At 69.2% G+C, this 16288-nt stretch overlaps 1 protein-coding gene across 3 annotated transcripts in view; it reads right to left on the bottom strand.

Annotated features, from left to right (window-relative positions):
- Positions 1-16288, bottom strand: part of KMT2D (lysine methyltransferase 2D) — a 28244-nt gene that overhangs the window by 7137 nt on the left and 4819 nt on the right. For 2 of the 3 annotated variants that reach the window (XM_064474500.1, XM_064474498.1), the window contains exons 11-40: positions 16033-16167; positions 15096-15946; positions 14745-14858; positions 14234-14344; positions 14022-14126; positions 13597-13778; positions 13357-13521; positions 13135-13244; positions 12996-13043; positions 12690-12905; positions 12462-12605; positions 12254-12370; positions 11959-12083; positions 11637-11826; positions 11184-11258; positions 10650-10754; positions 10319-10501; positions 9895-9979; positions 9530-9774; positions 9169-9242; positions 9039-9089; positions 7181-8887; positions 6732-6905; positions 6500-6648; positions 4193-6279; positions 3975-4098; positions 3794-3881; positions 3535-3601; positions 3154-3386; positions 63-3068 (exon numbers count right to left, since the gene is read on the bottom strand). In XM_064474500.1, the coding sequence (XP_064330570.1) occupies positions 63-3068; positions 3154-3386; positions 3535-3601; positions 3794-3881; positions 3975-4098; positions 4193-6279; positions 6500-6648; positions 6732-6905; positions 7181-8887; positions 9039-9089; positions 9169-9242; positions 9530-9774; positions 9895-9979; positions 10319-10501; positions 10650-10754; positions 11184-11258; positions 11637-11826; positions 11959-12083; positions 12254-12370; positions 12462-12605; positions 12690-12905; positions 12996-13043; positions 13135-13244; positions 13357-13521; positions 13597-13778; positions 14022-14126; positions 14234-14344; positions 14745-14858; positions 15096-15946; positions 16033-16167 (11066 nt within the window). The remainder of the gene's footprint in view (positions 1-62; positions 3069-3153; positions 3387-3534; positions 3602-3793; positions 3882-3974; positions 4099-4192; positions 6280-6499; positions 6649-6731; positions 6906-7180; positions 8888-9038; positions 9090-9168; positions 9243-9529; positions 9775-9894; positions 9980-10318; positions 10502-10649; positions 10755-11183; positions 11259-11636; positions 11827-11958; positions 12084-12253; positions 12371-12461; positions 12606-12689; positions 12906-12995; positions 13044-13134; positions 13245-13356; positions 13522-13596; positions 13779-14021; positions 14127-14233; positions 14345-14744; positions 14859-15095; positions 15947-16032; positions 16168-16288) is intronic. The other variant, XM_064474499.1, reaches the window with a different exon arrangement.

Here is a 16288-nt window from a genome sequence, read left to right as displayed (position 1 = left end):
TTGTGCCAAGCACTGCCGCACAGCCATCGCCCCCCACCCCATCCCGCACCGTCCCCGCTCACCTCCCGGGCCAGCAGCACCGGCTGCGGCCGCAGCTCCGTCCCGGCACCCCGGCTCTCCGTGTGCCCGTTGAGCTCGCCCGGGCTCTGCGCTGAGAGCTGCACGTTCTTGGCTCGCAGCAGCTTCTGCAGCAGGAGGTGCCCAGCCTCGGAGCGGCTGCCCGATGCCAGCAGGCTGTTGGCTTGGCCGGCCCCGGCATCCCCGTTGGCCTCCGGCTTCGCTGCCTCGTCTCCGTCCAGCTCACACTGTGCTGCCGCCACCTCCTCCTTCGGCTCCTGCTTCACCAACACCTGGGGGGGCTCGCCTGCCGTGGGGGGCCCCTCTAGCACAGCCCCGTTGATGTGGGTCTCGCTGGGGTCGGCTGGGTCCGCACCAGGTGCCTCGGGGTCCCAGGGGCCACGTGCCGGGTCGGGGAGGGTGCCGCTCGGCACAGGCGTCAGCCCCTGCTCTGCCGGTGCTGCGGGGCTGGGGGCCGAGGCCGGGACCCCCGGCGACGTCTTCTTTGGCTCTTGGGGGCTCTGCTCGGGGCTGGCCAGGTGCTGGGAGGCGCAGCCCAGGGGCGAGGGGGCCGGTGGCGTGGGGAGCCGGACGAGGCTGGGCTGGGGACCGCGGGCAGACAGGGCTGCCTGCACCAGCTCAGCCAGGGGCTGCTGGGGGGGCTGCTGGGGGGGCTGCCCCGGCACCGCCCGCCCCTGCTCGGCGGCAAAGCCGGTCTGTGCCTCTGACGGGGTGCCCGGCCGCGGCTGGAAGAGGGGCCCTAGCGGGCGAGGGGGCTGGCGGGCTGTGGGGGCCGGGGAGCCGTGATCCGGGGCCTGCCCGGGGAAGGGGCCAGGGGGCCGGAGCGCCTGGCCCTGCTGCAGGAGGCTCTGCTGGTGCCGCTGCACCAGGAGGGCCTGGAGCTGCTGCTGCTGCTGGGGCGTCAGGTGCCGCAGCTGCGGGTTCTTGGCCAGGACGCCCTGGAGCTGCGCCCGGATCTGGCCCATCACCGGTCCCGGCACCTGCCCCAGGAGGCCCGTGGGGAGCGCGGCCGGGCCTGGCAAGGGCACCGCTGGCCCTGCTTTGTGCTGCCCGGGGCTCTGGAGACGCGGGGGCTGCGGCTGACCCTGCAGCGGGCCCGACGGCCCCTTACCCGGCTGCTCCGGGGGCCGTGGCGCCTGCGGCAGCGCCATACCCTGCGCCTGGCCTGTCCCGCAGCCCAGCGGCGGCTCCGCCACCCCGGCAGCGTCCCCGTGCTGCTGGGACAGCTCGGGGCGGGTGGCCCCGGGGCTCTGCAGCGGCGGGGCGAGCAGGGTGCCCGGCTGCACGGGGGCTGCCCGCAGCGCCGGCTGCGAGCCCAGGACACCCGGCTGCGGGGAGGCCAAGAGGAGCTGCTGGCCCTGCCCCAGCTCAGCCTGGTGCTTGGGGGCCTGGGGCTCTGGGCCACCCAGCGCTGGGGGGTTGAGGGCTCCCTGCTGCTCCTGGGGACCCCCGTGCAGCTGCCCCCCGCTCTCGCTGCCCTCGGCGGGCAGGGCGCTGCCATCCAGCCCTCCAGGCTGGTCCTTGGCAGCCAGGACCGCCGGGGCCGGCTGCATTCCCTGACTCAGGTGCAGCACAGAGGGGGCCTGGCCCACCGCCCCGTGCTGCGGAAAGTGCTGGATCGGGGGCTGCCCCTGGCCCAGCCCCAGGAGGCCCGTCTGGGCGGCCGTTGAGTTCTGCTGCTGCTGCTGCTGCTGCGGGGCCAGCAGCGCCCGCGACTGTCCCAGCTGCTGGGACAGCACGAGCCGGTGGCCCAGCATCCCCGGAGTCTGCGGCGCCAGTTGGGGCGAGCCCAGCACCCGCTGCTGGTGGGGGGCCAGGAGGACCTGGCGCTGGGGCGGGGGATGGCCCAGCACCGCCTGGTGCTGCAGCCCCGGCGCCTGCGCGTGGCCCAACAAGCCCGGCTGCTGCTGGGGCGAAAGTTGCTGCACCAGCAGACTCTGCTGGCTGCCCATCAGCCCCGGCTGCTTCGGCACCATGGGTTGCCCCACGGCGCCCGGCTGTGGGGCCGGCGCCGGCTGCTGCTGCCCCAGCAGGCTGGGCTGCCCCACCATGGCTGCCGGCTGCATCGAGCCTTGGCCCATGACGCCGGTCTGCTGCATCGACGTCTGTGCCATGACACCGGGCTGCTGCATTGAGGCTTGTCCCATGACGCTTGGCTGTTGCATGGACGCTTGTCCCATCACACCCGGCTGCTGCAACGATGTCTGTGCCATAACACCCGACTGCTGCATTGAAGCTTGTCCCATGACGCCCGGCTGCTGCATCGGTGTCTGTGCCATGATGCCCTGCAGCTGCATCGAGGTCTGTCCCATGACACCTGGCTGCTGCATGGACGCCTGACCCATGACGCCCTGTTGCTGCATCGAAGCTTGTCCCATCACCCCTGGCTGCTGCATCGACGCCTGCGCCATGACACCCGGCTGCTGCATCGACGCCTGCCCCATCACGCCCGGCTGCTGCATCGACGCCTGTCCCATCACGCCCTGTTGCTGCATGGACGCCTGCCCCATCACACCCGGCTGCTGCTGCAGTGACACTTGTCCCAGCATGTTCTGCTGCTGCAGTTTCTGGGCCAGCTGCATCCTCTGGAGCTGCCGCTCCTGCATCAGGCGGCTGTCGGCAGCCAGCCCGCGGAGCGCGGGGTTCCCGGTGAAGAAGGCGTTGGAGGTGCCTGGCACCGGGGCGTTGCCCACAGCTTGCTGGCCCATGAAGGACAGGCCCTGCTGCACGGCCATGGACACGCCGCCCTGGGGCAGACGCAGGCCCCCGGGCTGCCCTGGCTGCTGGCCGAGGCCTTGCGCGCCCACCACGGCCCCCGCCGGCTGCTGGACGCTGTGTGCCGAGAGCAGCTGCCCAGGGAGCTTGGACATGAGGCGGGGGCTCTGCGAGGGGCTCAGGGCCATGACGGCCGAGGCCTGGTGCTGGTGCTGCTGCTGTTTGTTGCGGTACTCAGCCATGAGGTTGGTGTGCTCCTTCTGCTGCTTCCGCACCTACCGGGGGCAGCGGGGAGGCGTTAGCACCGGGGGGCGGCGGGGAGGCGAGAGCACCGGGGGGCGGCGGGACGTACAGCCCTACCTGGTCTAGCTGCTTCTGGATCTTGCTTTGCTGTTCCGTCACCAGCTTCAGCTTCTCGGCGTCGGCCTCGGGGAACTCCCGGCCGGCTTTCTTGGCGGTGCGCTGCTTGGCGCAGAGGGCCTTGCGTGACTTGCGGTGCGCCCCGATCTGCTCCTCCAGCACCTTCAGCTGCATCTGCAGCAGCTGCTGCGTGTGGAAGAGCCACTCCTCGTACTGCCGCTGGTCGGCCTCGTCTGCAGGAGCAGGGAGAGGGCTCGGATCGGCAGGGACCCTGGCTCTGGAGCGAGCCTGGCCACAGCCCTGCTCAGCTCAGCCTGTGTGGGCAGGATGAGACCTGGCCGGCGCTGCCCCAGCCCCCCTCCCCGCTGCCTTGGTACTCACTGATGACGCCCTGCGCAAAGGTGGGTGGATTGGGGCGAGCCTGGGTTGGGTCGGTGCTGCTCCGCTCCTGGCAGAGAGGGGAGTGTTGGGGACATGTGCCATGCAGTGCCCCCCCTCTCCAGTGCCCCCCTGTCCCCTCCCCACCTCCCCAGAGAACTGCAAACCCACCGGCCAGAGCAGCTCCTGCTTGGCAGGGTGCCGAGCACCAGGCCGGGCAGCTCCATGGGGACCCCCATCCCCACCTTGGGACCCCACTCACCTGCCCGCTCCCCGCCAGCAAGTGATTCTGCATCTCAGAGACAGCCGGACCCCCCGAGAGCCGCTGGGCCAGCAGGGAAACCTGTTGCCTTTGGGAAGGACACGCAGAGATGAGGGATGAGCTGGGGCCGAGGGGCCCTGCACGCCCCAGGCTGTGCCTGGCTTCCCACCGTGCCCCTTACCTGTTCATGCCCGGGGCCACCCCGATGCTGCCCTGAGCCATCACCTTCTTGATGCCCTTCAGAGCCACCATCTTGGCCTTGGCAATGGGGTCCATGATGTCCTCAGCAGCAAACTTGTCCAGGTCTGCAAAGAGAGTCAGCAGACGGCGCCGCAGCGCGTTCAAGTCCTGATCTCCCTGCTCAAAAAGGCCCCACGACCCCCCAAAACAACCCCCTACCTGTGTCTGGGAAGAAGCTGTTGGCCAACTGCTGCTGCATAACGAGCTGGGGGGGCTTCAGGCCCAGGGCGGGCGGCTGCACCCCGGCCATCGGCTTCTGCACCAGCACCTGCTGCTGGCTTTGCTGTGGCTGCGCCAGAGCCACCTGCACGCTGTGGGGGGCTGCCAGCACGTGGGGCTGCCCGGGGGCCATGCCCATGTGGGGGGCCAGCGCCGGGCCCTGCTGGGGCGCGCTGATCCGGGGCGGCTGCATCAGCGGCGGCCTGGCCACCAGCCCCAGCTGGAGGGGGGGCTGCGGGGCACCCAGGCGGGGCGGCTGCCCCTCGGGGGGCTGCCCGGCTGCCGCCGTGTGCAGCATGGGGTGCCCTGGGGCCGGGAGGTGGGGTGTCCCCCGAGGCAGGTGGGCCGACATCTGCTGCTTCTTCTGCAGCTCCTTCTTCTCGTGCTCCAGCAGGTCCTCGATGAGCAGGGGCAGCTCACTGGCCACCAGTGAGCTCTCCATCTTGTCCAGGTCATCGGCTGGTGAGTGCCGGGCACTGCCCAGGCCCAGGGCTCCACTGTCCAGCTCGAACTTCTCCAGCAAGGGGTTGCTCTGACTGCCCAGCTGGGCAGGGGCCAGCCCGCGGCCAGGGGCGGCATAGGGGTCCTTCTCCGGCACGGGAACGCCGGCATGGCTGCTGTTAGGGAAGTGCGTCATGCCAAGGCGAGTTGAACCAGCCCCAGGGCTCAGGAGGGTCTGGCTGGATTTGAGGCTTAGCCCCAGCGAGGCAGAGATCTTATCCGTGCCCTGCAGGGCCTCCGACTTGACGGGGACCGGGAGCCGCTCGGGGCCGCTGGCGGTGAACTGGCAGGGAGAGGTCTTCAGGCAGCCGTCCTCCAGCTTGGGCTTGACGTCGCTGGGCAGCGAGCCTGCCTTCACCTCCGTGCCCTGCGCCTTGAAAGCGGAGTCGGGTGCCAGTGCGGTGCCCGTCGGGCAGGGAGCAGGTCCTAAGCCCACCGTGGGCACCAGCCCTTCCTTGGGCACCTCCTGGTCCTCCACGGATGGGGCCGTGTCCTTGCTGTCCCCAGCATCGGGGAGCTTTGAGCTAGGTGCTGGCGGCTCCGTCTTGAGCTGGGCTTCGCGCTCAGCCTTCTCGTTAGCTGACTCGACCAGGCGAAGGTGCTCGTTGAAGATGTCCTTCTTGTCGCCAGTGTCCAGCTCGGGGTCGGTGTAGGCCAGCAGGTCAAACTCGTCACCGTTCAGCAGGTCGTCGAGGTGGGGGTCTGCCGTCTCCAGGCTGTCCAGATTGTCCAAGTCATCATCCCCTTTAGCCACATCCGGATCCAGGCTCAGGTTGGCCAAATCGTCATCGTCTTCCAGGTCCTTGTGGGAGCCGAAGTCATCGTCCAAGTCGGGCTCCACCGGCACCTCGCACGGCAAACGTCCCCCCTCCAGGCTCAGGTGGCTCTTCCCCGGGGCAGGAGCTGGCGCGGGGTCTGGTGCGGGGCCATCCTTCGGCCCCTCGGGGCGGAGAGCAGAGCCGGAGGACAACGGACGTGGGGGGATGTGCTGCAGCTCCAGGCTGGGGGCCGGCAGTGGCAGGGGGGTGGCCGCTTTGGCGTGAGGCTGGTGGTGGCTGTTGCTCATCTCGGTGCCCTGCGGGGAGGCGGGCGGCAGCGGTACCGGCATCTTCTGGGGCTGCAGCGCCGGGGCAGGGAGCGCCTGCATGGGCACAACGGGGGCGCAGAGGGCCTGGGGGTTGCCCTCCTCCCCAGGCAGGAAAAAGCGGGGCCGGGGTGCCTGGGGGGCGAAGGGGGAGCCCACGACCCCCCCGGGTCCCTTCTGCACATTGTGCCGCAGTTCAATGAAGGGTGCGCCCAGGGCGGCAGGCGAGGTGGGCACCGTCTCGGCGGGTGCTGGCAGGCGGGTGCCCAGGCTGCCCACGGGGGTGCTGGCGGCTGGTGGGGCGAAGCGAGAGGCAACGGGGAGCCGCAGGGCCACGGCCGCCTGCTGCTGCTGCTGCTGCTGTTGCCAGAGGTGCTGCTGCGGGGATGGTGCCGGAAAGACCCCGCGGGGGTAGAAGGCCTGGGGGGGCCCCACTGCCGCCCTGCAAGACACCACGGTGTCGGCATCAGATCGGCACTGCCACAACACACCACGCGCAGGACCCCGGGGATCCCAAACCCCTCAGACCACACCAGGCACCCACCAAAACCACAGCCACCCCCACAAGCGAGAGCTGGGGAGCGACACACCCCACCAGGGTGAAGCCCTGCTTGTTTCTAACCAGCTGCAGCGAGGCCGTTGCCCCGCCGCTGGGCACTCACCTCCCGTTGATGTCCAGGGCGGACGGCGTGGCTGCCGGTGGTGGCCGGGAGAGCCGCTCGTCCGGCACAAACGCTGCCTGCACCATCACGGAGCCGGGCAGCTTCCCAGCACCGGCCGCGGAGGACAGTGTCCCAAGGAGACCCTTGTCCTGGAAGGGGAGGGAAAGCCGCAGCGTCACCCCTCCACCCAGCCCCAGCCTCCCAGCAGAGCCGTTCCCCCGCGCTCTCCTACCTGTGCTGGCTGGTAGGGGGCCATGCCCCGGCTCAGCTCGAAGGTCTGGCTGCCGGCCTCGGGGGCCCAGCCCGCCGGCGACGGGGTGGCAGCCGCCGCCGCACTCTCCTTCTCCTGCCGCAGGCTGTTGCGTTGGATCTGCTGCCGGATAAGCAGCTCGCGGAGCCGCTGCCGCTGGCAGGAATCGAGTGTTAGCACCAAGAGCAGGGACACAAGAGCAAAACCGGTTCATTCCAGGACCCAGGGACAAACCAGGCACGGAGATCGCCTTGGCCATGCCAACCTATGCCCCCCAACCCCGGGAGCCTGCGTCCCTCCACGCCTCTGGGGAAGGAGCCACAAGCAGAGCCAGGCTCCTCGACCCCACCACCGACTGCAGAGATCCTGGTTCCTCCCTCGCATCCCCTCAAACCCAGACAGATGCAGCCCGACTGCCGGCGAGCCCTCACCTGCCGCTGCTTCTCCAGCTCCGACTGGCTCATGGTGCCGAGGGCCCCGTCCTGGCCGCTGGGCAGCTCTGCCAGGTCCCGGTTCGGGGGTGCCGAGAGCCCTGCGGTCACCTCCTCCCTCTTGTCGGCCGGCGGCCCCAGCGCGGCCCGGGGCAGGAAGGCGATGGAGGCGTCCTGCTGCTGCGGGGCGGCTGGGGGCTGCTGCGGCAGCACCGAGGGGGGCCGGAGGGGAGAGAGGCTGTAGGTGTCGGCAGCCGCGGTGCCCGGCGCCAGCGGGCTACCGGCTTGGAAGCCGGGGGATGAGGTGTAGGCTGAACTCTGGGGCTTGCCGGGGACATAATGGCTGTTGATCCCGTGGGGCTGGTGAGACGGGGAACCCTTGAGCGGCTCCGAGACGGTCGGGGGGAAGGTGAAGCGCATGGGGGGCTGGCTGCCCGGGAAGACGCTGGCACCGGGGGAGCGGGCAAAGGGGGGTTGCTGCCCACCCGGCGCCTTGGCGTGGGGCTCACCCGCCGGGGTGCCCCCAAAGCCCCCGCTGGCCGCCGGGCTGTGCGAGAGCGGCACCGACTTGAACCCTGGCTCTGGCATCTGGGGCCGGGGGGGCTTGTGCAGGGGGGTGAAGGGGTCCCGGGACTGGGGCCGGGAGGGCGGCTGGGAGTAGGGATCCGGGGACTGGAAACGGGGGGTGACGGGGGACTGGCAGAAGGCTTCGTTGGAGAGTGGCCGTGGGGTGAGGGGAGACTGGGAGCTGGACTGGGACTGGGGGCTGGCGGGAATGCGGGAGAAGGGCTCCGAGGGCAGGGAGCGGGGCGGGAGGGGGCAGCAGGCCTCGGGGGGCTGCGGCCGGGGCGTCAGTGGGGGCTGCGAGTAGGGGTCCGGGTAGGGCGACTGGCGGTAGATATCAGGGTGGCTGGGGGGCGAGGGAGCCAGGGAATGGGGGTCAGGGGGCCGATGCCCCAGCCCCGGGCTCTGTGGCTCTACCTGAGAGACCCGTGGGGTCATGGGGGCTTTGAAGACGTCAGCCGCCTTCAACTCCGCAGCGGAGAGATGAGGCCCACCCGGGGAGTCCCCATAGCCCATGGTGGGGACATAACTGGGCGAACAGACCCCCAGGCTTCCCCCTTCCTCCTTTTTCACCTCCAGGCCCTTCTTCTGCTCCCCAAAAGGCAGGGGAGAGAGCAGGGCCTCGGGGGGCCGGGCCCCAGGGCTCCCTGGCACTGAGAGGTTGTCCAAGGAGGGGCACCGGGGTTTCAGGAAAGGGTCAGGGGTGCCAGGCTGGTGCCTGGGGGTCCCGGGTGGCGTGGGGTGGAAGTCGGGGGGCTGGGAGCCGGGGACAGTGCGGGGACCGGTGAGGGGCTGGGGCTGGCCAGGGAAGGGCTGGAAGGCAGTGCCCGCCGTGGGGCTCTGGCCCAGGGGCGAGGGGAAGCGGGGCTCCAGCGCGTAGGCGGGTGCCGCGCCATAGGGATCGTGCGAAGGCACTTGGGCGGGGGACTGGGGCGGAAGCTTGAGGAAGAGCTCGCTTGGCGACTCTGGCCCCCCTCCGGCACCCGCTGGGGGCTTCAAGAAGCCCTCGCCAGCAGCAGGGGGGCTGCCAATGTAGACGGGCTGTGCCCCCGGTGGCACCGGGATCCGCAGATGCAGCGAGGGCCTCTCCGGCTTGCGCAGTCCCTCCCCTTTGGTCTGCTTGTTGATCTGGCTCTCGGCCTGCTGCAGAGAGAGCCCAGCCGTCAGGGCTGCGGGGACTCACGCCTGCCCTCCCAGCGGGCTGGGGAAGGGGCTAAGGGGTCAAGGGGTGGGCACACCACATCCCCCAGGGCTGGGCCAGGGCCGCCGGGCACCTCCCCGCTCCAGCACGTACCTTCTGCACCTTGTTGATGCGATGAGCCGCCCGGTTATCTTTGGCCTTTTGCTAACAAAAACACGAAGCCAGCTGACTCGCAGCCCCCGGCGCCCAGGCCCCCCCGCCCCAGCAACACCCCAGCACTCACCAAATAGGGGGCTTTGTCTGTGGCAGGGACCTTCCTCCAGAGCTTCATGATCTGTTTGCAACGGCTCGACCAGTCTGGGAGTCCAGTAGGAGCAGACAAAGAGAAGAAAATCCACGTTAGCCCATGCCTGACAAGCCCACCCAGGTCCTCAGTGGGTGACCATCCCCCTTCACGTGTGCAGCAGCTGACACCGAGACCCCCCACCATCGCTGCAAGGAGCACCTCAGTCTCGCAGCCGAGCCCTGTACCAGAGCAGACAGGATCTCCCCTCTGAACAGGGACCGGGGTGTTACGCTGCACCCAGCTCCCCCCCGCTGCCCGCACCCCGAACGGGGCGGCCACAGCCCCCCCAGAGCCCTACCTGGATAATCCTGCTTGAGGTTGGGGAAGTTCATGTTGGCGTAGAGGACGGGCGAGATGGTGGAGAGCTCACCCAGCTCCTCATCCTTCTCCCAGCGCTGCAGGCTGCGCTGGTTGTAGGACAGCCCGTCGCCCTCACCCTCCGTCGTGGGCGTTGTGGGTGTCGAGGGGGTGGTGGCGGCTGAGCTGCTGGCCCAGGGGCTCTCAGGCTCGCAGTGGTCTGGGCTGAAAAAGCCGCTCCGCTCCCTGCATGGGGGAGAAAGCGTCAGGAAGCAGCTGGGTGTGAGGGAGGAGGAGGTCCCCCAACACCCCGGGGTTCACCCATTCCAGGGAGGGCAGCCCCAGCTCCCCTGGCTATCCACATACCTGTTATCGAGGAATGGGGACTGGCAGACACCCGAATACGACTCCAAGGAGACAGCTCCAGACAGAGAACCCAGGGAAACACTCCCTGCGAGCGAAGGGAAAGGGGTTGCAGGGAGGGCAGAGCTGGGGCTCAAGCCTGCACCCGCCCCAGGGGTGCCATAAGTCCTCAGACAATAGGAGATCCCCCCTGAAGGCCCCCAACACACTTTCCACGTTCATCCCCAGAGTAACAGGGCAGAGCCAGGAACCCAAGCTCTCCCATACCACAGGCACCACTGCTGCTCACACAGCTCAGCCCCAAACGAGGACACAACACATTGGCTTTCCCAGGGCAGATGGTGAGGCCCTGCCTTTCCCCCCCACCCAGCAGGACCCCCGCCCAAATCACCACGTCTCATCTCAAGGCTGTGCCACCCCCACGCACCCTGACCCGGCAGCTGGAGATCTCCTTGGAGGAACGGCCGCTGCGCCCGGCTGGGGTCCTGCCCTGCGCCGCCAGCCTCCATCCCCGCGGCCACGCAGTTCAGGGGCTGCTCCCCACGCTCTGCCGAGCCCAGCACGTCCTTGAAGAGCTGCTGGACATCTTTGCTCTCCATCTTGGGCAGCTCTGCAGGGGGAAAAGGACAAGCTGAACCATCACAGGCAGCACGTGGAGCAACTCTCACGCTGATGGAAAGCGGAGGAGAAACCCAGGGGTCCCAGCCCTGGGACCTCCCTTGCTTCAGCCAATAAGAAGGGGTGCAGGGGGGCCTCACCTTCCGTGGGGATCTTGTCGAGGTCGGAGCTGAGCGCACCCTCGCCTGGGGTGGCTGGTTTCTCGGCGTCCCCGGGGTCCGGGGAATCCTTCGGCTCATCGGCCCCTGCCAGGAGGAATCAGTGGGTGCCCGCAGCACCCCGGGACCCCCCACCTCAGGGCTCGGGACGCCCCAAGCCCGGGGCCCACAAGGGGCAGCCCCCAACGCCCTCAGCCCCTACAGGGGAACAGGAGTCCGCCAGTGCCCGGGGCCGTGCAGAGCGCCGCACCACGCGGCGGCGCTCTAGGCGCAACTCTATGGTCATCAGCGCCCGCGAGTCACTCAGGGAAACCATAGAGTCCTCCCCGCACTTCCCGTCCTGCCTAGAGCGTACTCAATCATAGAGCAGTTCCGTCTCTATGGTTGCAGACGCTCTAGGCCGCCTATCAAAGGTTCCGCGGAGGACTCGGCTTTCGATCTCTCCCGCACAACCGGCGGCCCACCAGCACGGCAGGGGGACCGGCAGGGTGACCCTCAGGGTTCCCTGGGGCTCACCCAGGTCCTCGGCCTTCGCGTCGTCCTTCCCATCATCCTCGGGAGCAGCAGCGCTGCCGTCCGTGCTGTCATCCCCTGTGGGGCACCAGGCCTCAGTGGGGCTGGGGGACACCAGTACCCCGCAACAGCCCTGGGGGTCCTCCTACACTCCTCAGTGTCAACAGCAGCCCCTGACAGCCCTCAGCATCCTCCAACGACCTCCTGTGCCCAGAATAGCCCCCAACAGCCCTGGAATCGCCCAACCGCCCTACTGTCCTCCAAAAGCCTGCAACAACCCCGGGAGTCCCCCAAGAGCCCCGGGAGTCCTTCAACAACCCCCAGCAACTCCAGGAGTCCTTCAACAGCCCCCAGTATCCATGACAACCCCCAAAGCCCCCCACCAACCCCACGGGACCCCTCTCAGAGGCAGCAGTCAGGTTTTGGGTTCCCAGTCCAGCTCCTGGACACACTCACCTCGGGGGTGTGTGGGGGTCTCCCTCCTGTCGGCGGGGGCACCCTGCAGCGCCCCAGTCAGATTGGGGTCACCCTTGGGCCGCGGGGCACCCTGTCCCAGGGAGGGGCGGGCGGCCCCGTCCCCCACGCCACCCGCCGCCAGCAGCGCCTTCCGGCTCAGGTCCATCAGCGCCTTCCCAAAAAACGCCTCCTGCCAAAGGGGGAGCTGCCATCAGTGCCACAGTGTCCGTCTGGGCGTCCATGGCGTCCGTCCAGGCAGCCACAGCATCCGTTCCCACCCCATCTACCCCAGGACCACCTCTGTCCACCCCGTCCATCCCACCTGCAGGTAGGGGGGGAACATGTCCTCCAACTTGCTCTTCTTCCTTCCCCGGCGCTTCTTCTTCTCATCCCCCTCTGCCGAGCCCGGATCCAGGCCGCCCTCAACCAGAAGGTCCCCCGGAGCCCCTGCAACAGCCACGCTGTTAACACCTCCCCCAAAAAGAGTTTGGGCTATTCCCATGCCATGGGAAAGGCTCAGGTCCAGCACCGTCCCAGCACCATGGGGCGCACCCCGCGGTCCCTCTCCATCCCCGGGGGATGGGGAAGGGAAGGGGACAGGTGCCACCGGGCCCTACCGTCCTCCGGGTGCCCCTCGGTGCTCAGCCCCTCGCGCCCCACTTCAGCCAGCACCGCCGAGACCTTCTTCAGGCGGGTGTGGGACTTGCGCTGCCGCACCATGAAGCCACCGATGCCTGGTGGGCAGAGGAAGAGGAGGTGGGGGGGGTCACAACATGGCTGGGGCAGGGATCCAGGGCTCGGGGGGTGACCCTGGGTGGCACTCACCAGGCCGGTACGGCTTGCGCTTCCTCTTCTTGCACTCCTCCGGGTCCTCCAGCCCCTTCCCCGAGTCCACGTCAGCCCCGATGTCGCGGTCGGGGCTGGCTGGAGCCTCCAGCTTGATCTCACACTCCATGTGCTCGACACCCACTGCCAGGGGGGACGCACACATTAGCGGGGTCCCCTGCACCCCCCTGCTGCAACCCCCCCAGCTCACCCACCAGGAAAACACACCTTCGGCTTTGAGTAGCTCGTCGGCGTCCAGGTCACCGTCCTTCTTGTCATCGGGGCCCAGGGGGTCGCCCCCCTCCAGCCCCCCCTCCCCATTCAGGGTGCCCAGCCGGCCCTTGCGCTGCCGCCGCTTGTGCAGAGGCGACAGGGAGAGGTTGCGCAGCACCGCCATCCCCGTCTCCGTCAGCCACACACCCTCGAAGCGGAAATACTGGGGCTCTGTGGGGACAAAAGCCAGTGTTGGGGACAAAAGCCAGTGTTGGGGACAGCCCTGGGAGCCCACGGCACCGATCCCGGCATCGCACGTACCTGGCTCCTTGGCCTTGACCGAGGCGGTATCTGGGGGAGGTGCAGGCACTGCAGAGGGAAAGGCAGACAGAGAGGTGAGTCCCCACGTCCCCCAAACATCCCCTGAACCCCACAGGCTCCCCCCACCCCATACACTCACCGGCCGGCTTGACCACGTAGGGCTGGCAGGCGCTGCAGTCGAAGCCTTCATCCGCAGCCTGCTCCACCTCCTCCTCCGTGAAGAGGCTGTCGCACGCCGCATGCAGCCACCTGCGGGCAGCGGGGACCCGTCACGCACCCCGGTCACCTCTCGGGGAACCCAAGCGCGGTGAAGACCCCCACCCCGGGGGGGCACAGGCCGCGGTGGCGGCGCGGTGCTCACCGATCGCAGTGCCGGCACTGGATGAGCAGGTCGTCCTCCACGTACTTCTCGCGGCAGAAGGGGCAGACGACCAGGCTGGCGCAGGGCGCGCAGTGCGTGTAGTTGTTCTGCCACTCGCAGTGGAAGCCAGGAGAAGCCGCCCCGCACTGCACGCAGCACACGCACCTGGGGGAGGGCGCCGAGGGGTCAGCACCGGGCCCGAGCCCCCCGCCCCGGGCTCCCCTCATGCCCCCCACGCACCACTTGCACTTCCAGCCGCCCTTGGGCACGGTCTGCAGGGGGGGATCCAGGCAGTACGTGTGGTAGCTGATGTCGCAGTCGTCGCAGAGCAGGAGCCGGGAGGGGTCGGAGGCTTTGCCGCACACCTCGCAGACGATGCACTCCACGCAGCGCCAGCCCTTCAGCAGCATCACCTTCGTGATCTGGGGACGGGGAGAGCGGCTGTGTGAGCCGTGAATACAGCCACTGGGTTTCCCGGGCTCGGCGTGGCCGTGGGGACACCCCAGGGCTCAGCGCGGTGACGGGGGCACACGCCAGGGCTCGGCACAGCCACATGGACATCGTGCTCATGCCTCGAGGGACGTGGTCCAGCCATGCGGGTCCCCAAGGGGCACAGCATGGTCCTGCCTGCCCAGCGCAGGGACAGGGGACATGGTCCCCCTCACCTTGCTGTTGACGCAGTAGGGGTGGTAGCACTGGGAGCACTGGGAGCAGGCGAGGAGGTGCCCCTCGGCCCCACGCCCGAAGCTGCCGCACACCACACACATGTCCTGGGGGAGAGAGGCCGTGAGAGGAGCCAGGGTGGGTACAGGAGCTGGGGAAGACCAGGAGTCTGTCCTGCCCCATCCATCTGTCCGTCCCACAGCGCCCTGGTTACCTGCATGAGCACAAACTTGTCGGTGTTGGAGAAGAGGACGACCGTGTTCTGCATCGTGTCGTCATCGTCCTCATCCTCCTCCTTGCTGGGTGAGCTCTCCACGTCAGCGAGCTGGGGACAGAGAGGGGGACTCAGCACCAGGGACCCCCACTCCCCCTGCAGTTTGGGGGAGGCATCAGCCACAATCTGGTGCCAAACTGGGGGACACAGGAACATGTCGGGGGAGCAGATCCCCTGCCCACCTGCAAGACAGCCCCTCCCCAGGGGGCAGCTCCATACCTGCCCTATACCTGTGGGGTGAAACCCAGACCCACAGCACAGCACCAGGCAGTCACCTCCCCCCCCAAGACCCCTGCCCACCCCCACATGACCCCAAGGGCTCCCAAGCCCTTCTGATGGACCGGGATGGTGGGGAAGGGAACGGGGAAGACGCTCAGCTCTCAGCACTGCCACCTAACAGCTTGGGAACCCTCCCCCACAGCCCCCCACCTCTGCCCCAGCCCAGCCTTACTGCTAGGGTGTCAACAGACGAGGTGGTCGACTTCAGGCGTGCACGGCCACGGCCACGGCCCCCGTGGGACCCACCTCGAGGGCGCCTCCGCCCGGGGAAGCTGCTGCTGCGACCCTAAGGCCAAGGGGAGAGGGCGGTTACAGCAACCCGGGGGGCCCAGCTGGACCCTGGCCACGCATCCCAGCCGGGACAGGGGCGGCGGAGGGGCACGGCCCCCATCCCACCCCCACTGCACGCTCGGCCCTCGCCTACTCGCTGCAGGGGCAGCCCGGGGAGGGGGGCGCGGCCCTGGTGGGGCAGCGAGGGTGGTGGTTCCCCCCGAGATTGGGGCTGGCAGGGCACCCCCAATACCTGTTTGACGCGGGAGCGCCCCGGCGAGCTGCGCCGCCGGCTCTTGTCCCCGTCTCCTTTGGCGGCCGGCTCAAAGAGCAGCGAGTCGTCGGTCTCGGCGCCCAGCGGCAGCGATCCGGCGTCCTCCTTCTGCAGGCTGGCGTCGGCCGAGGCCGGCCCCAGCTCAAGGGACAGCGAGCCCCCGCCCTCGGGGTCCGGGGAGCCCAGCAGCGGCTCCGAGCCAGGGAAGCTGCTGCTCGTGTCCCCCTGGCTCAGGTTGGAGATCTCGTTGAGGATGTCGGGCCGGGGGCGCAGGGCAGGGGGCTCGGGGGCCCCCTCATCTCCGCGCCCCAGCAGCTTCTCCCCGGCGGCGCACACCTCCATGGGGGTCTCAGGGCCCAGCTCCTCCGGCTCCAGGAGCAAGGGGGACCCCTTGGCTTCAGGGTCCCCCCCAGCCCGGCCTTCCTCCAGCGCATCCTCCTCACTCAGTGGCGGGGAGCTCCCACTGGTGCCCTCCCGTTCCAGCCTTGGCGCCTCTTCCTCCTCCTCTTCCTCCTCCTCAGTCAGGCCTGGGAAAGGCCCCAGCTCTGGTGCAGGGCTGGCATGGGGGCCGTCCCTGGGGGGGCTGGTTGGTGACTCCCCCTCAGCACCAGCTGTCTCCATCTCCTCATCCTCAGGGGGCTCGGCGAGGGCCAGGGTGCAGGCAGGAGAGCCCAGTGGGGGTGGTGGGGAGCCAGGGGGCTCGGTGTCCATGGCTGTGCCGGGGCTGCCGGGGGGATCGGGCAGGGCTGGGGTGGGTGGTTCAGGCACCTCATCCTCCTTGGTGTTCGGCGAAGGGTCTGGGGGGCGGGCGGGCGAAACGGCACAGAGATCTGGGCGGGGGGGTGGAGAGAACAGTGAGACTGCAGCCCCCAGCAAAAAACACCCCCACCTGACCCCGGTGCACCCCCAGACCCACCTGGGGGAGCTGGGGGTGGGGGTGCCATCTCAGGGGGCAGCAAGGGCTCCGGCTCCAGCTCCATCTCCTCTTCGGGGGGCACCTCTGGGGCCAGGGCTGGCGCTTCCTCTGCCACAGCCACCTCAGGGAGGAGACCTGCAGGATGGGGCAGTGGGTGAGGGGGGGCACGGGGGCCCCTTCACCCCCGTGCCACCCAGCGTGGGGCTGAGAGGCAACAAGCATCACCTGAGACCCCCCCCAGCTCCTCACATACCCC

This window comes from Phalacrocorax carbo, chromosome 27 (genome assembly GCF_963921805.1).
Source record: "Phalacrocorax carbo chromosome 27, bPhaCar2.1, whole genome shotgun sequence".
NCBI lineage: Eukaryota > Metazoa > Chordata > Aves > Suliformes > Phalacrocoracidae > Phalacrocorax > Phalacrocorax carbo.
The sequence above is the reverse complement of the archived record's forward strand: the minus strand, read 5'-3'. Positions and strand labels throughout refer to the sequence as shown.